Raw genomic sequence first — 19,474 nt, 5'->3', positions numbered from 1 at the left:
TCCCTTGTGACAAACAGGTTGACCATGGGAATGCCCCACACTGCAAAGACAACCTGGAGAACACTAGTCTTCAGGGACCACACGTGACTCAGGGAAAAATACCTGCTAAGGTGGTCATGAGATGATTTTGAACCCAGGGTAAGTGGACAGCTATCAGAATAATGTCCTCCTCAATGCAAAATTGCTACAGATTGATTGCCTCTAGGCCAGGGGTCTCAAAGTCCCGGGCTGAGGGCCATCTGCAGCCTGAGAACCTCCCCATTGCTGCCGGCAGAGGAGAGACGCAGCCACACCGCCCCCTGCAGCACCCATTGGCTTGGGGACAGCAATACCATCACTAGTTGCCGGGCAGAGTCAGCCATGGAGGCGTCACTTTTTTCCCCCACAATGAATATAAACAAGTCAAAATTCCGAACACAACATCTGATGCACACCTTGCTGCAATCCTGAAGGTTTCAACTGCTCAGCCATTGAGGTCTATCATCAACAAACTCAGATAACTGAAGCGTTGCCAGGCGTCTGGCAAACACTAAAAACACTGGCAGGCGAAGAACGGTATAAAGTTGTATGACAGTTTTATTATTTCTAAGAAAATCAAAATAAAAAATACAATATAAACGTTTTCTTTTCTGAACACCATGTTCAGTAACATTATTGGCCCACTGGGAGGATTTGAGAACTGGCACTGGCCCTAAGGTAAACTGAGTTTGAGACCCCTGCTCTAGGCAGAGCAACCTGGAACGTGCTTCCCCAGCTTGTTCACACAGTACATCACAGTGGTATTGTAGGTGAGCAAGTGAACCACTGAGAGTCTTATACGGTACTGGAAGGCACAGTATGAATTGTGGATGGCCTGAAGCTCCAGCATGTTGATATGGAGCGAGGCCTCCTGCTTCAACCACAATGCCTGTACCTTCAGCAAGGCCAGGTGTGCCCCCCAACCTAGCTGGGAAGCGCTGGTAATCACTTACTAGATGGGCGAGGGCTGGGTGAAAGGAACTCCCAGGGAAACATTCTGTGGGCACATCCACCACCGTAAGGAGTCTAGTTCTAGTGGAGAGAGATGAACTAGTCTTTCCAGCAAACGAAGGTTGGGGTGGTAGACCATCTTGACACGCATCTGAAGGAGGCGGAGGTTCAGCCTCGCTAACTGAACCACCTGCATGCAAACGGATACGTGCCTCCATAGGCTCAGACACACCCGGACTGTCATGGAAGACTGAGACTGCAGACTGAGGCAGACCCATCAAATTGTCTGAAAGCAGTCAACCAGTAGGAATGATCTTGTGGAATCTAAGGACCCCAATGAACTTGACTTTTTGAGTGGGAGCCAAAGCTGACTTTCCAGCACTTAGAATGAGGTCCAGACGGTTAAGCAAGTGCAATGTGGTACTGATGTGAGTGAGAACTTCCTCTCTGGATCTGCCCCTCAGTAACCAGTCATTGAGGTACAGGAAGATATGGATTCCCTGATATATAGTAACCACACCACGCAGTTGGTGAAGACTCAGGGAGTGGAAGAGAGGCTGAACAGCAGCACTGTGTATTGAAAATGGTGCTCTACAATGAAGCAAAGGATTTGCCTGTGGCTGAGCAGAATTGCTACACAGAAGTTGTTTGCTAGAAGCTGAGAATGGGCGACAGGCAATGGATCACTTGCTACCTGTTCTGTTCATTCCCTCTGGGGCACCTTCCATTGGCCACTGTCAGAAGACAGGATACTGGGCTAGATGGACCTTTGGTCTGATCCAGTATGGCTGTTCTTATGAAATAGGGGTCCTGGAGGTCAAAGCAGTGAACCAATCGTTCTGAGAGAAAACAGGGAGGACAGTCGAAAGAGTGACCATTTGGAACCTCATATCTCTGATATGTTTGCTGAGGCTGCAAAAGGTCAAGGATAGGTCTCAGCCTCCTTTGGATTTGGGTATCAAGTAGTACTGGGAGTAGAAGCCAGGACCTCAGTGTTCCAGTGGAATTTCCTCCACCACTCCCAACACCAATGCTTGGTGAGCAGTATCTCATGAGAGGGGTCCCTGAAGAGGGACAGGAAGGGAGGGTGGGGAGGAGGTTTGGAGACAAATTGGATGGCATAACCCAATCTAACAGAGACCAGGACCCAGATGTTGGAAGTAATCAAGCCCCAACCGCTATAAAAAGGGTCAGTCTGTCCCCAAAGGGATGGGAAGATGAGGAGGCAAGAGTAACGATTGGAACAGTACTCTGGACCAAGTAGTCAAAAGGGCATTTAGATGCCACCGAGGGATGGTGTGTAGGCTGGTTGAACCGCTTTCTCTTTTGGGATCTATCCCTCTTCTTAGGTCAGTTCTGCTGCTTCAGGGGAAAGGGCTCCACAAAGTTACACGGTGGGCAATACTGCTGATGCTGAGCACCGTAGTGGTGCCTGTGCACGGTGTACACGCCCATGATCTCAGGGTAGTCCTAGAGTCCTTGAAGGAGTCAAGCATTTCATTGGTCTTGTCTGCAAACAGGGTTCAACTGTTGAAAAGCAAGTCCTCAATCATCAGGTGCAACGCTGGAATTTAGCAGCCACGAAGCCCTCCTCATAGTGACCGCAGAGGCCATCACCCTGGCCAAAGTGTCTAACGTCAAGGGTGGACTGCGGAGATGTTCTGGCCACCAAGCAGCCTTTCTTGACAAAAGCTGGTCCACATACATGAATATAAGGGACGAACTAAGGAAGTCATATTTGGACAGCAACACTGTTGGTTAGCGATTCACATCCATAGGGATGAGGATGTGTAGACTTTCCTGCCCAAAAAGTCCAATCACTTAGAGTCTCTGTCCTTGGGGGTGGACTTCATTGGTTTGAGAAGCATGTCGTTGATTGGGAGGGCAACTCTCCCACGGGCAGATGGCTGCAAAAAGTCCACCAATTTGTGGGTGTTCTTATGCAGGAACTCTGCCTGGATGCCCACAGATGAGGCCACAAGGCATAAAGGTCTTGATATCTCTTGAGGTCTCTGTTATTGAAGGGAAGGATGAACTCAGTACTATAGCGTCATCCAGAGACGAGGACAAGGCTCTTAATTGAGCCAAGGCTGGATCTTGTCTTAGGGATGATGCACCCGGACAAGAGGGCTCTGGAGGCTCCATGGGGAGGAAAACGGCTGATTTCTGCATCCACAGCTGATCTACAGCCACCACTGCAGAGCTGGCAGATGATTTCGTCTTTGAACAAGATGAATAGAAGGTATTGCAGGAACGAGGGGCATCCCACTCATTCCAAGGGGGCCACAGATATGGATAGGGCATTGGTGGCCAGGAGGCGCCTGGCCAGGGAGCGCTTGCCAATGTTAGGGACCATAACAGTCCATCAGTGGTCCTCAGTGTTCATTGGACAATGCAGAGCAGGACAACCTTGACTTGGCTGTGGAAGAGTTCTGGGATTCCGGCAAGGCAGGGCAGAGCTAGACCAGAGGGAGCAAGGAAGTGATCCGTTTCAGCTATTGTCCAGAATGAAGCAGGAAGCAGTGCATCAGATGGAAGTGATACTGTTGGTACTGAATCTACTAGTGCCGAACGCAGAGTTGTAAACAGTGGCACCGACGCACCCGACTGTACCGACACTGAGGGTGGTGAAAGCTGCCAGGGAAACACATGTGGCAGTGCTGAGGAGGTTCCTCATACCAATTCTGATACTAACTCTACCCCCACTACTGGAAGAAGAGCACTGGGATGAACTGCTGACAGCGGCTTGCTCCACTGGAGGGGCTATAGGTGGTGCAGCTCTGGGAAAATCCTGATCCTGGACCAGTGGTGAAGCTGGGACCAAAAGGCACATGATGTCTGCGGCTGCCTGATATGCTGACGACATGGACACAGTCAGTACCAGCATCTCCCTCGTTGGTACCAGACTCAACAGAGACTGGAACCAGAGTCAACGGTACAGGGTTTCTGACCTTCCCTCTTGATACTGTAGCAGGGTTAAAGCTACCTGTGCCATCCTGACCGCCAGCACCAGCTCCGTGCCAGTCCACGCTCTTCCTGGGGGAGGCAAAAAAAGAGTCACCCTGAGACCTGGAGCGGTCTTGATTGATCTTATGTGACCTTTTCCTTGGCACAATTGACAGGGAACAGCTCCTCCACTTCTTTGGAGAGGCGCTACTCCCGAACATGAAGCAGACACTCTCAGAGCCCGAGAGTGACTATCAGCTGGATGAGAGCATTGGTACTGGATCAGGCCACATGACCTGTTCAAGCAGGTGCTGCTTGAGGTGAAGGTTCCTGCAGATCAAACAGTGCTCTTTGGAGATGGGCCTTATCAAGACAAAGTAGGCACTGTGTGTGGGGATCGTTATTAGGGATCGCTCTCCCATACGAAGGACAGTGTTTAAACCCCGGTGAGGGTATCACCAGGGGAAAAACACTAGAACCAACCAACACTAAACTACTAACACTAATTATATACAATAAAAGTCTAGACGGATTGCAAGGTTGTGAGGTTACAACCACATAGAGCTCCAACTCCAGACACAGGCAGTAAGAAGGAACGGGGGGAGGGGCAAGAGGGAGGAGAGGAGGAAGGGGGCGCATGGGTAGCACCTCCTAATATAACCAGGGAAGGGACCACAGCCTCTGCGGGTACTGCTAGGCAAAATCTCTGGCTTTGGTGCGCTGGGCATGTACACAACAAAGTGGAATACACGTCTGCATCTACTTGAAGAAAGACTAATTAGCAAATATGAAGTCTCTAGTTTAAGCTGTTTTTGCAGTGCAAAAATTGAATACTTTCCAAATTAGAACAGTCACCCACCCCCACCACAGTTCCATCTCTTAAAAGGACCGTGCCTGATTATCTCAGTCATTCCAACAAAGATTCTCCTGTTGGTTACAGACAACATGAGAGATTTCCGATAAAGAGGAGCTTTGAGAAAGTATGTGACAATGGGAAGGAGCACTGTTTCCATTACAAGACCAACTTTCAACTAAGTTAGAGTCTTAATCAGGGCGTTTCTATCATGGCCCCACAACAAGTTTCTGAATTTTGTTACACTTGATCATAATCCTTCATCTTTATACTTTTGTGTATTCCTTGTTCTAGACTCAACTTTTAAAATACTTCTGACACGTGAAAAATCATCAAGTACCATATATCACTCATATAGTTAGGCCACTGGTGTGCTGATATCACAGCCTATCATGCTAATGAATATTTTCTCATTGTTTCCTTGTATTCCCTCCCATCTGTCAGTATCCATCTGTTGTCTCTTGTCTTGTACTTAGCTTGTAAGATCTTTAGGACAGAGACCCTCTTTTTGTTGGGTTTGCACAGACCTCAGTGCAATGGGGTCCCAGTCCATGACTGAGGTTCCTGGGCACTATGGTTATACAATAAATAATTATCCTATTGTAATACTCAAACTACCCACATATCAGGAACACTAAACAATAGACCATTATGCTTCACACAAAATTTGCCTCATGCAAATCTTACTCATAACTGTCCTGCTAGATGAACATCCAGAATTTTTGCTGTTTTAACAGCCTTATTTTGCTGCCCCGTTTGCCAGCTGATAATGCAACTATTTTGAACATTCACAGATAAGACCAGAAGGAGCCATTGTGATTTAGTCTGACCTCCTGTCTAACACAGGTCACAGAACTTGTTTAAACTATAGCATCTCTTTTAGAAAAACATCACCTCTTGATTTAAAGATCACCAGTGATGGAGAATCCACTACAATCCTTGGTAAGTTGTTCCAATGTTTAATTACTCTTGTTCTTTAAAAAAAACCCAATTTCCAGCTATTGGCTGCTAGACTGAATATCTGTTTCCCATATAGACTGTGATCTAGTCACTCCTTAACAGTCTCTTTGTGACATTAGAAGCTAGGTTTATCTTCTCCCACAACCAATACAAAACCCTCATCCTCAAAAACTTAGTTTATCTTGCATCAGCCACTTCCTTGGTTCTTCAGGAGAGAATTCAGGAATAAAATGGGATTGAAAAGTAGTTTTCTATTGATGGGAGGCAGGCTAGTGGCTATAGGTCAATGATAACAGAATCAAAGACAAACTGCATTGCCAGGAGACACTAGAAACAGCTGACAGGAATTGGTCACCTGATAATTAGTGTCTCAACCTGATATTCCACTGAACTGCAAAAAAACTACCTCACTGCTTCTGAAGAATGCTGAAGCCAGCTTGCTTTGCTGTGTTAGCCACAAGAAGTACATTACATAAGAATTGCACTAGGCATATTTACTTGCTTCCCGGTGCAATTCAAGATGTTGATATTGATCCATGAAAACTTTATATTTTTTTCTAGCTATCTGAAAAAACTACCGCTCTCTGAAAAACTGCCCCTTTCTGTGTGTGCTCCACCTCAACCACTGTATACAGCTGAGCCTTTCACAGTCACTCAAACTTAAACATCTGGCTGGGGCAAAGCTTCTTGATACTTGAAATTTCAATTTTTACTGGTGACTGTATAGAACAGCAAAACCTGTATATACAAGCAGCACTTTTTCTGAGAAATGATAATTTACATGCAAATTTATACAAGGTTAACTTATAAAGACACTTAAGTATTTTCTTTTTTAAGTGAAGATAAGATGCAAGGAAAATGCCTATTTTGGGGGATACTGTAAAAGTTTGCGAACAAAAAAATTTTTTTGTTCAAAAACAACTTAAATGTTATCAAATATTCGGTAAAAATGCAGTGTATTTAACCAGTGAGTCTTAGCTAATAATAGTAATTTATGAACAACAGGCTTCAGCATGGCCCACAAGTTCCTACAATTGAAATGTATTTGAAAAAGAAAAGAACTCTGGACTTACCTTTATATGGTATTTTAATGCACCAAGCTGATATACTGCTTGAAAAGGTCTGCGATCAATCGGACATGAAGCCATAACCTGAAAGAAGATTTTTCATCTATTAGGATTTACACCAAATTAGAAAAAAAAACCCAATTGTCTAGACTTTTAATTCATTTAATTCTCCTGGACTTCTTAGCAGAAATCTCTCACTCTCTACTACCTGCTCAGCTATTGATAGCCTCTCAATGGAAAAAGAAAAATAGTCCAACTGTAGAGGAACGGATCCAATAAATATGGGAAGTTGTTATGGAAAAATTAAACACACTAATTACGTACCCAGAAAAACAGACAGAGGGCAAATGGATACTTTGATATTTGGTTATCTTTTATTCAGTACTCAGACAAAGTACGTTCACCTATAAAATAACCCAGCACTCTTGTTCAATTTTTTAAAAAATAAAATATTGGATAAACATGCCTATTCTGTTCAATGAGCAGAGATTTCCCTCAATTTAATGACAGGTTTCAGAGTAGCAGCCGTGTTAGTCTGTATTCACAAAAAGAAAAGGAGTACTTGTGGCACCTTAGAGACTAACAAATTTGTTAGTCTCTAAGGTGCCACAAGTACTCCTTTTCTTTTTACTCAATTTAATAAGATCACTAGAACCATGTCTTAGATGTAAGGAGGCTCACTTTGTAATATGGTACCACTTTGTTAAAGAAAGATTTGATGACTATATTTTTGTATGATGTGTCTAAACAAAAGCTCATTGACACACTAATTATTGTATGCAGTGTAGTTGTAGCCATGTTGATCCCAGAATATTGGAGAGACAAGGTGAGTAAGGTAATATCTTTTATTGGACTAACTTCTGTTGGTGAGAGAATCAAACTTCCGAGCCACACCTGAAGAAGAGCTCTGTGTGGCTCGAAAGTTTGTCTCTCTCACCAACAGAAGTTGGATAAATAAAAGATACTACCTCACCTACCTTGTTCCTCTAATACTGATTTATTATTTTGTTTCTGATATTTACATGGCAATGATATGTAAACCTATTAAGACTCCCTAAACAAACAAAGTACAAAAAAACCACAAAAATGAAAGTAAGTTGCTCGAAACATGAAATGTTACAACTTGCTCATATTAACTGATTTGCATTTATTACCCTAGTAAAATTTAATCAACCATCATAAAAGCTGTCATGTACAGACTCATAATTTCACCCAACCACTGAACTTTTAATTAAGGACAAAAGTGCTACATGTGAAACAGAATGTACCAAAATATCTAGTTCAGCAGGTACTCTCCAGAAATAACGTTACATGAAGTTAGCTGCAGCTATTTTTTTTCCCTTCACAGATGTGGGGTATCAAAGACGCTGAATAAAAAATACAGTTTCTGAATCTTTTTGAAAAAAGTTTATCAACTTCAACTCACCTTACTTAATATCACAACACTTAGATATATTTATAGTGAAAACAACAATAAGTTTATTACCAATGATTCAAGAGATAGTGAGCAAGGATAATGGAAAGAAAAAGTTATGTTTTTTTTGTTATAAATATAACATTTTCTAGACACTAAACTTAACTATTAGGTTAACCTAACTAATGAAGTTAACCTCACTCACAGCCTTTTGAAGAGTCTTCAAACCAAACTGGCCGCGATCCCATTTTCACGAGTGTATATGTACTGCACTTTTACTCCCTAGGTGCAGGATGACAGGATGTCTTCTTTGTTCCCAAAATATCAGCCAGTGAACCTTTAAAGGGTATCAACATAAGGTTCTCTTCCCCTGTTGTATTTCTATACCTGTTATTCCTTTCCGAAATTCTTACAATCCTTCATCTGCATTTAGCTTTGATGGGTAATGTAAGACCAATTGTGAAGCAGATAAAACTTAATTTACATTTTAACAGAGAGAGGTAAATAAACATCTTTTGTCTGACAGGAAACCTGCTTCTGCTCCTCTGCTGTGATACAGAACATATTTTCAGCAGACATACATAACTCCTTACATAGCATCTGTACATACATTTCATAACAATGACAATGACTGGTGTGACCCTGGCTTTCATTTAAGCCCACACAGGATTTTCTCTGGTGAACCTGAATGTAGCTACCAGAATCAGAATATTCTTGTAACCCCCTTGCCAGCTGGCATTCAGGGTTCCTTGGGTCATAGCATAATATACAAAAAGTTCACAGAACTCAATTTTTCCATAATGTGCGACCATGGATAACACAGTTTATGTTCATAAGGTGCCTTTCATACCAAAGGGATCCCACAGCTCTTTATAAACACTGTACATGAGTCACTTTGCCCACTATTAAAGGACAGCCACGTCTGCAGTGGAACTCAGCTTTTTTATGGCGCATAGCATCATTATGACAATTTAGGATAGGAAATAAGTTCATAACTGAAATGTAAATGTAATTAACTAACTGTAATGCTGTTCTCTTGCTGCAGAGAGGAAATGGCTCCTATCACTCCTAGGCATTAGTCTCCCTTTGCCCCCGTTTAATTGGATCTGGCTTCTCACAGACCCCTGCTACTCTCCTCCTTCTGTCTTATTCTTTTACCTTACAGGCTTCCTTGGATCACCCCCCACCCTCCACATGATAAAACTATCCTCTCTGTGCCTTTCCTTGGATTAAACCCTGGTGGGAGATTGTGTTACTTGCCAAAGTGCTGAAGCAACAATGCCAAAGTGCTCAGTGCCAAAAGGAAGAACTTACGCAACACAACAGAGGATTCTTTAAGATCTTCAGAGACTAGCTTTCTATTTATGCTCCTGATCTAGTGGTGGCTGAAGAGTCCTGCCCTGGTGTCACCAAAATAAAACTTAAATAATGGAGGACAAGACCTGATTAGAAGGCACAGGGGCATGCAGAAGATATACTAAAGCAGAGTAGGTGCTGAACAGGAACAATAACTGAAGAGGTGTATCTTCTGTGGGGAACCTTTGCTGACCTGTCAGGAGGAAATGAATAAAATGTTCCAGGGTGGTAGTTGAGTTCCATAGTGAGATAAGACTGTCAGATATGGGGATGAATTTTGGTGGGTACCACCTGACTCTTGCTAGACAGCTAAGATCCAGGAGGAAGAATCCTACAAAACAGCTTCACAAAAATAGGATTTCAAGGTGAGCAACATTCTCTTATTGCTGTGTACTAGTCTTTTCTCTCCTAGGACACTACTCTACCCCCACACAATCAAAGCACAGACCGCAAAGAAATCAGGAAACCTTTCTTTTTAAATTTTCAGTTTCTTTAAAATAATAGCAGATTAACTGTAATTAACTGTAAAATGTCATTTGTCACGGTGTATATACTAGTGTTTTTAAGTTGGTTCCTCTGTAGAAAATAAAAATCTGACAGTAGTTCAAGTCATATTGAGCAACTCTTTTTATCCTCAGTTTTTATAGAACATATTGAAAATAGGCTCCATTTTGGAAGGTGGGGGAAAGAGGAGAGTCTTTCAGATTAGAATTTTCAGGTAACTGCTTAGTTTTTTTCCACCCCAATGTATGTAGCTTTGCCTTTAAAATAAACCACAAACCTTCAAGGACTTGTATATGGTGGTATAAACCTAGTTATTGTACATTTCAAAGAAGATACATTATTGTCGTATCTTCTGTATTCCGAATTGGGTGATTTCTCATAACTCATAAGTTAAAGTAATTATAGTTATTTATAAATGAATGATCATACAGAAGGATCAAGGTAGTTAAGCAAATATTAAACTACTCCTTCACCCAAATACAAAAAAAAAAATCCCTTAAAACTAACAGTAAATATCTAATACTAATTAATTGGGAAAAGTAATGACCAAACTACATGACATAAACATACTTCTAGTGGCCACACATTTAAAATATACTTCTATAAAACCACTTATAAATTTCCCCAACAATGGCATTTTGGTATCTCCCCACCAGACTTTACGAAGAAATTTAAAATTATATTTATATAATTACATGGGCTGAAGGGATCCTAGAGCCCCAGAGGAGAAAGGAATCTTCGTAGAGTTATTTATTTGAGGTTTTCCCTCCACACACATTTATCTTTAGCCAGGGTGGAAAAAGCAGACAGGTCCCCATGGCAACTAACAAAACTTAAATACAAGCAAACTGAAAAGGTACATCTTTATCTATCTTAAATAATTAGACAGTAAGCTGTCTGCAGCAGAAATCACCTTTTATTCTGCTTTTGTATAGCGCCTAATACAATGGTGGTCTCAATCCTAATCAGGCCTTGTAGATGATACCTATATACTGTAGAGGAAGGCAATGACAATAAGAAAAGCTATTACAGAGGGAAACAAAAGGGCAGAGATCTTATTTTCTAAACATAGGATTAGGGATCTGGTAAAGCATGTATTTAAACCAAAAATCTCATTTACTCTAGCAAGGAGGATTGTAGAGAAGAAAACTCTCATAGGTCTGTATTGTACCGAATGAGATAAACTTAATACTAACTCAAAAGGACAATTTTTTTTTTGAAGAAAACAATGTCATTTTTACACTAGGAACCCAAACAGCGATACATAAAACAAACGATCCATTGATTTTACCTACTTTCAGCTGAAGCTAGGTTTGACAACCTTAGAAAAATAATAGTTTTGCTGCAGTGGGTTCAGTTCTTGAATACGTGTACACTAGATACAGAACAGAATTAAAAACCATTGAAAAGAAAGTTAAGGACAGAAAAAAGTTTTCCACTTACTTTAGACAAGCAAACAGAACCTACAAAATAATTACTGGTTACAGAACAGAGAAATTGTGGTTATGATTTTAATATTACCACAATGAAGCATCTGGAGGAAGCAACATTTCTTAATAAATTCCTGGAGAGCAGCAGCAAACTAGAGAGTTAGAAAATGGAAGCCCCATTGTGCTAGGTAACTGTACACTCACCTATGAAGACAATGTCCCTACCCAGAAAGTATTACAACATAAGATAAGGGAAGTATAAATAATTAATGGAATGGGATTCAATCAAAATTTTTTATATAATTAGCAATCACAAATATAAAGTGGAGATTATCCCCATCTACCCCTCAAAATAGCCATAATTAATGGGCTAATTTCTTGTAGGCATCACAAGAGGTGGGAGGTCTTGAGAAAGAAAATGTAACGTATCAGACTATTTGAACAGTGGAGAAAGCTACTTAGCACTATTTATAAACAGATTATTTTAAAAATTTTGAAAATTTGAATCCAATTAGAACACATACTCATAGATTTAAAATAAATGGTTGAAGTGACTAGTGACAACTTTACTTGATCAGTTAATCAGTTATTTTTCCCATTAAAGATTTCAGACACACAGAACACATTACATCTTTGTTCTGAAACTTACTTCAGCCCATTTAAGAATACAGGTCATGCAGAAGAAGTGCCTGCAGTTTTCAGGAAAACCAACCTCCTGTTCTAAAAGGCAGTTTAGACAGATCGGGCACCGGTCAGCTTCATCATATAACACAGCAGTAGGACAGGAACAGCTTTCTTCATTCTCTTCACCTGTTATTAACATTGACACTTTCAATTATTGTTCATTTCTGGAACTACATTAGATTTGAATACAACAGTTTGTGTTAAAAATAAGTGTGTACATTCTTAACTGTATATATTAGTATCTTCCTGATTCCTCAAGTTTAATATCTTGTATTTTTTGTACAAGATAACAACTTATCTAGTTGTAATAAAGAGCAAAGTGGCAAGTCAATTATCAATGTTTCAATTGTTTAATCAAGCTGTTGACTAAAACAGTGATGTTAATAAAGGAATTTTAACTTGACTGGAAAAAACCACATAACCCTCACCAGTATTCTCCATTCAAAGGAATGGAAGTTAGCTCGACATTTGTTTAAAAAAATATAAACACAGGGATGATAGGCTAAATTATTGAACAATCTAGCCCTATTTTATTTGGAATCAATGCACAATGTAAAATGAGTTCCCTTTCGTTTAAGCCCCCCCTCATATGCGTGTGGTGTCTGGGAATAATGGGATGAGTTAAGCATGTCTCAGTTCTAATACCTTGTAAATCAACAAAAACATTTATCCTTAATTTTAGCTTTTTTGTACTTCCATTCAAATTAAAATTATTTTTTCACATGACTTCCTCCTGACCTAATAAAATATCTACGGTGCATGCTAAATGCAGCAACGTTCTTAATTTTGTTAAATCAAAACTTATTTTCAAATCAGACCAAACTGAATTCAACAGTTAGTAAGGACTAGTTTCATGACACGTCAACTTTGAAGTTTTCACACAATATATTAATTCCTTCACTCAAAAGTGTGTTTTCATGTTTTCCCACTCACCCATAATTCAAACACAAATGAAGAGACATTACTCAAAATTTACAAAAACTACATTGCTATTAAATTGCAAACACTACTAACCCAGGGCTGGGCCAATCCCTGCCTGCACCTGACTAAGAGGTCTGTTTCTGTTTCTAGAACTGATCAGGTTGAACATGTTGCTGTAAAGGATTTAGGGACCTTTCCAGGCAGAAGAAAAAACAAACAAACAAAAACAACTTACACTGGTTAGCAAAATTTGGTTAACAGATTAAATTCTACAACCTACAATCTACTAATTCAGAGAAAGATCAAATACAAAATCTAAGCACATTGCTTGAACCTGACTACTGACAATAAAACATTTTCATGTTTTCCCTAAAATTTTTATTTCACGTAATTCCAGACATTGTCGCTTTATTACAGGACACCATGCACAAGTTACATACATACATATACATATACATGTATATGTATCACACACACACACACACATTACCTTCCATGTCTTCATGTTTTTGATCCTCAATATCTGGAATACATTTTTTTTTGTTCTTCATCTCTACTTGGGAAATACAACCTGAAAAATATTGAAGTAACAATTTAGTTTCGCTTAATATAAGTTTACATTCCAATTAAAGAAATTAACCACTATCAACTTTACAAAAGAATTTCCAGCGCTCGCCATTCTTTTATTATATAAATTGGAGAGCAGACGTATTTGCCAGGGAAAGCAGCAGAATATGGATTATTTAATATGCACATTTTTTGTAGCCTGTTTTGATCCCAACGTCTCACTGGACCAGCTCAAATAGATGGCTATAGAAATAGTTTAGCCACTGTAAAACCTAATAAAGAATATCCTTTAATATCAAAACTATATTAATACAACTTTATATCTGATATTTTATAGGTGAACTACAAAACAATTTTTAATAAAATATCCCCCAAACTTTTGTAAGATTCTAAAAGGAAAAGTATTACTTTTTATTAATAAAAATATGTTCTTCCTTGAAAGTTTCCTTGATAAGTTGGCCCCCTTAGTACCTGTAACTGGGATTCTCCATCTCTAGCAAAACTGTAGCAACTATGCTCTGCCATTCCCACCTCAGCAGTTGGGGGCGGGGCAGGAGAGGGAGGGAACAGCAGGATTTGGAAATCACTTAGATGTACATGGAGGAGTGAGAAGAGATGAAGATGATGCTCCAAGCCTGAAGAATAGAAATAGTAGCATGACTACAGTGAGAATAAAGAGGATTTAGCAGGAAAATGTTTTAGCCATGCTGAGTTGAAAGTGTTGTCTTGACATCCAGAAAGATATGTGAATGAGGCAGGCTGAAATAGGAGATTCGAGACAGGTCACAAGCGCAGGTATAGACTTAAGAGTCACCAGCATAGAGGACACAGTTAACACAATCACCCAGAGGGAAAGGTGTTAACTGAAAAAAAGGAAGGATTAGAGAGGTCCCTGGGACCTATATCCCGTTCCCTCAGACTGCACTGATGTGCTACCATGTAAGAAACAAACAGGTTTGAAGGACAGCCTGTCCACTGGTCTGGTGTTGATCTGTTTGGATGTATGTATCTTTGGGGACAGCCTGTCCACTATACCTATCCCAGGTCTTCTTAGCTGAGGATGGAAAATAGATATCTCTTCCTCTCTCTCTTTGTGAAGGGTATCTTTGTTTAGGTCACAAGGTGATGCCTTGGAAAAGTAACACCTGCTGCAACTCACTAAGAACTGTGTCGCTGAATTGCCCTTTCCTCTTGTTGCATCTTAGACTCCTAAGTCTTAGGGGAAGAGGAGGTAAAACCCCAGTAAACATCCAAGTTTCCATAAGAAAGGCAGAAGTTGGAGACATTTTATAGTTTAAAACATGTTTACAATACCCAGGAATGGATTCAATTCACGTCCCATGTGTTTGTTGCCAGGGCCAGTTAAGAGACAGATTTACTGATGTATCTAGGTATGAAGCCTGCTTGCCTGGAAAGGATGTATATACAACTAATTCTGGTACCACTCCTGCAGCTGAGGTAGATAGAGACTATAAGAGGGAATGAGTGTGGGAGAGGAGGTGACTTACCCTGTCCACAGACTGAGGGTATGTCTACATTTCAATTAAAAACCCACGGCTGGCATGTGCCAGCTGACTTGTATTCATGAAGCCCAGAAACAGCCCTGAAATCTGAAAGTTTACACTGCAGTTACTTAGAGCTCAGGATGCAGCCTAGGACCCTCCAACCTTGCAGGGTCCTAGAGCTCAGGCTGCAGCCCAAGCTCAGAAGTGTACGCTGCAATTCAACAGCCCTGCCACGGGTGTCTAACTGCAGCATAGACATAGCCCTTCCAAGCCATAGCTCACTTTCCTGCAGCTGCTCTAAGGCCACTGGCTGTAACCTGGTAACCTTCCCTTCTCTGAACTCTTCACTATCCTTGCTGCTTACTACTAAGATTTGATGTTTATGTGCACTTGGATTCCCATTTGCAGCAGTCCCCTTCAGCACAGCTAGTAGCTCTTAGTTGAGACTCCCCCTGCTTCCCAGCTACTCCCACGCGCTGTTTTACCAATCTTGTGGTAAGAACAGCAAGGTGAGCAGCACTGCTGCTGGTGGCTTCGTGTAGTGCCATTTAATTGGCTACTTCAGGCCGCTAAGGGCGTGCCTATACAGGGAAATTGACTGGAATAGCTACTGTGGAATAAACTATTCCAGAACAGCTAGTCTGGATAGCTCTCTATGTGGACACAGTTATTCCAGTGTAAGAGTTTCCATACAGTGAACTATTCTGGAATAGCTACTGTGCTTTAAATTCACACCCTATCTTATTCCAGAGCAACTTCCCCCATGTAGACAAGCCCTAAGTCACTGAATGTCCAGAGTGTGCTTAGAGGAGAGCCTCAGTAGAAGAATTCAAGATAGTAAAGCTATTATGGGAGTAACGTCTGGTTCTCTGGCTCTCAGAAGAGCACACAGAGTGAGTGTTGAGAGGGGCTTTCTGGATCTAGCACCAGCAGTGAACAACACCTTTGCTGCTTTCCATTTGCTGTGAGGACAGAAAGACCATTGTGAGAACAGGTGTCTTTAACTACAAAGAAGACATGTCATTAATGTTGTGTTTTTAATCAAGATTTGTGATAGGTACCATTTCCTTTAGCTCCAGATAAATCTGGACTGTTTACTCCAACAGAATGCATAATGTTTCAAACCAAAGTTCTGAAACAGCCTTTCTATTCTAAACCCCTAATTCAATCCCCTTTGTTAAATTATCTGATGTTGCTCAGTCTGGAAGTGAAACCAGACATCTGCAATTTTGACTTTTCAGGACTTCAAATAGCTTTGTTAAAATAGAGCACTCGTTATATTTTAAAACATTGTCCTTTTCCCTTTTTGAAATGTACAAGTCTAATCAACACCTCTGAAGCTCTCCTTTAAATGCACAATAACCATGAAATTCAAAGTTATATGGTTCTCACAGCAACTGTACCTAGCTAGCTGTTCACACCGCTGTCATATGGTGCTAAATTTCATCCCCTTGTATGTAAATGACTGCCTACGAAGGAGTACTGCAGAAAGAGATCTGGGGGTCATAGTGGATCACAAGCTAAATATGCAGTGTGACGCTATTGCAAAAAAAAAGCAAACATCATTCTGGGATGTATTTGCAGGAGTGCTGTAAGCAAGACACGAGAAGTAATTTCTTCTGGTCTACTCTACGCTGATTAGGCCTCAACTAGAGTATTGTGTCCAGTTCTGGGTGCCACATTTCAGGAAAGATGTTTGTTTAATCTGGAGAAGACTGTGAGAGGATATCTTCTTAGCATATGTGCAACGTGCCTCAGGTGGCACATGACTAGGATTCACCAGTGAATTTGGTCTGCTGTTTGGATCATTAGCTTTCCCAGCTCAGGCTGGGTACTGACAGGTTGTTACAAGGAGAAGGAGGAGGAAAAATCGTTCTCCTTAACCTCTGAGGATAGGACAAGAAGCAAGGGGCTTAAATTGTAGCAAGGGAGGTTTAGGTTGGACATTAGGAAAAACTTCCTAGCTGTCAGGGTAGTCAAGCACTGGAATAAATTGCTGAGGGAGGTTGTGGAATCTCCATCATTGGAGATTTTTAAGAGCAGGTTAGACAAACACTTGTCAGGGATGGTCTAGATAATACTTAGTCCTGCCACGAGTAGAGGGGACTGGACTAGATGACCTCTCGAGGTCCCTTCCAGTCCTATGATTTCTATGATCACTGCACAGCAGATGGATACATGTAGGACAAGAAGTGCAAAATACTGTAATAATCTGCAAGGGGAGTTTGACATATGCATAAGGTAGTTACCAGAATGGCAATTCAAGCAACATCACCAGGGTTAATGCGCCATCTCTCAAAAAGCGTCTTGAGATCTTTAATGACAAAAGTGGTACTTAAAAGCAGGATGGGTAGAAATCAATGATTTTTTTAAAATATTTTTTAAAAAAATCAATTTTTTTTATTTAAATTGGATTTTTTTGATAAATTGCTTTTTGAGGAATAAACTGATCTAAAGATAGTTTTAATTAAGATACACTTTAGCTCAAAGGTATCTCATCATGGAATAGGGATTATAAATTCTAATTCTATAGTATGAGACAATATATTCATTTAATGTTTAAGAAAAGTTTTGTAAATGAGTTCCAACAGTTCATGGATTAGGGACCCAATTTTATGGGGTTTCAGGACTTCTGTATAGATTATTTAGGTTAATCTTTCTATCTACCTGATGGAACTCAGTGCTCAGTCTAGAAGATACCATCAAAGATGCTTAATTTTGCAGTTCTCAAACTGTGCATTTGTCTCTCCAGAGATAACATGCTTGTTAACAGCAAAAATGTTTTAAAATAAACAAACACACACACACAGAAAGGTGAGAAATAACAGACCTCAAGCCTATTGTCCCTCTGCAAATTTGTGTACACAGAGTCAATCCCTTATCTCCCTCTAGAAGTGCAAAGTTTCAGAAAGTTCAATGAATAGAAGATTGTTGGGGGCGGAATAAATCCGGATAAGGAGAAGAAGTCTTGAGATAAATGTGAGAAGGGAGGGACAAGCGGTAGAAACAAAAGTGAAACTGTTTGAGCACCATATTCCAGAAGTCTTGAGGTCTTTTTGAGTGTAGCCTTCATTGATTTGAGATCTACCATACCATTCTCTCTCACTAGAAGGGAAAACCTATAATGGCAGCAGGCCGCAAGAGAGACCCAGTTTAGGAATAAGAACCATCAAGAAATATATGTTTGCTGATGATGTTTTAAAGAAAGTCACCAGTGAACTGTTGGAAGTCACTTAAGCACTTGGATTCAGAGATTGCTGAAGTGATAATCTCACTTTTAACAGCAGTAGCTTCTTCTGCTGGTGTAGAAAAAATATTCTCTTTCTTTGGACTAATTCATTCCAAATTGAGAAATCGTTTGGGACCTGAAAAAGCAGGAAAGCTTGTTTTTCTTTTCCAGATTATGAACAATCAGGAAAATGAAGGTGAAGACGATTGAGTTAGTTGCTGAAACCAATATTTTAAGTTTCTTATGTTGACCTGGCTGACATAGTTGATTTAATTTTTATTTTTGTTTTTTAAGATATTTCATTTAACTATTTTAGTTAAAAACAAACAAAAACAAACCTCATTTTAAAAAACTTGAATGTTTAACTAAATTCAAAAATTTATTTGCTTGTTTTGTTAAAATATTCTATGTCTGCTACTGAAGAAAAAATAAAATTTTATGTAGAAAACCATGATTAAATCGAGTCTTCTTGACTAGTGATTTAAATCATGATTTAAATCACTAATTTGATTTAAATCAAATCCACCCTGCTTAAAAGTGGTAATAGCATAAACCCCAGGGAAGCAGCCAAGTTTAGGTTGACAGGCAAACTCACCAGTCAACTTTCAAGCCTCCAAACATGAGCTGCAGTAGTGTTAATCTCCAAGGTCCTCAATTTCGGCAGCCGACCCATAAATTTATGGTTTACTGTGATTGAAAGCATGCATTTTTACTAGTGCTTCCTCTGTTTGATCTATTCTTATGAACAAGTATTCTGAAGTGTTTTGAGCAGAAACCTTGGCAATGTCAATACACTGCCTAATATAAAGAAGAAAGCATGGACATCATGGAACTGGAGAGATGGACATAACTTAAACCCAACAAATTGACTACACAGGTTACCTTTTGGGAACGGAGACTAACTTTTTTCTTTTATTATTATTATTATTATTAAAAACAGCACTTGTTTTGAAGATTTCCTAGCAGGAAAAAAAAAAGCACTGAGTGTTATTCTAAAAAAAATGAACATTTTGATGGAGAGAAGCCACAGGATTACAGCTGATTCCAACAAGGTTGATAAATTTCTAAT

At 40.2% G+C, this 19,474-nt stretch overlaps 1 protein-coding gene across 3 annotated transcripts in view; it reads right to left on the bottom strand.

The window, feature by feature from the left end:
• The window catches only part of SCAF11 (SR-related CTD associated factor 11), a 66,632-nt gene that overhangs the window by 31,467 nt on the left and 15,691 nt on the right, over positions 1 to 19,474 (bottom strand). For 2 of the 3 annotated variants that reach the window (XM_074942166.1, XM_074942168.1), the window contains exons 3-5: positions 13,595 to 13,675; positions 12,149 to 12,309; positions 6,802 to 6,879 (exon numbers count right to left, since the gene is read on the bottom strand). In XM_074942166.1, coding sequence (XP_074798267.1) covers positions 6,802 to 6,879; positions 12,149 to 12,309; positions 13,595 to 13,655 — 300 coding nt within the window. In that variant the 5' untranslated portion in view covers positions 13,656 to 13,675. The remainder of the gene's footprint in view (positions 1 to 6,801; positions 6,880 to 12,148; positions 12,310 to 13,594; positions 13,676 to 19,474) is intronic. The other variant, XM_074942167.1, reaches the window with a different exon arrangement.

The sequence above is a fragment of the Natator depressus genome, chromosome 1 (genome assembly GCF_965152275.1).
Source record: "Natator depressus isolate rNatDep1 chromosome 1, rNatDep2.hap1, whole genome shotgun sequence".
NCBI classification, from domain to species: domain Eukaryota; kingdom Metazoa; phylum Chordata; order Testudines; family Cheloniidae; genus Natator; species Natator depressus.
Note: the sequence above shows the minus strand (reverse complement) of the source record. Positions and strands in the feature narration are given on the sequence as shown.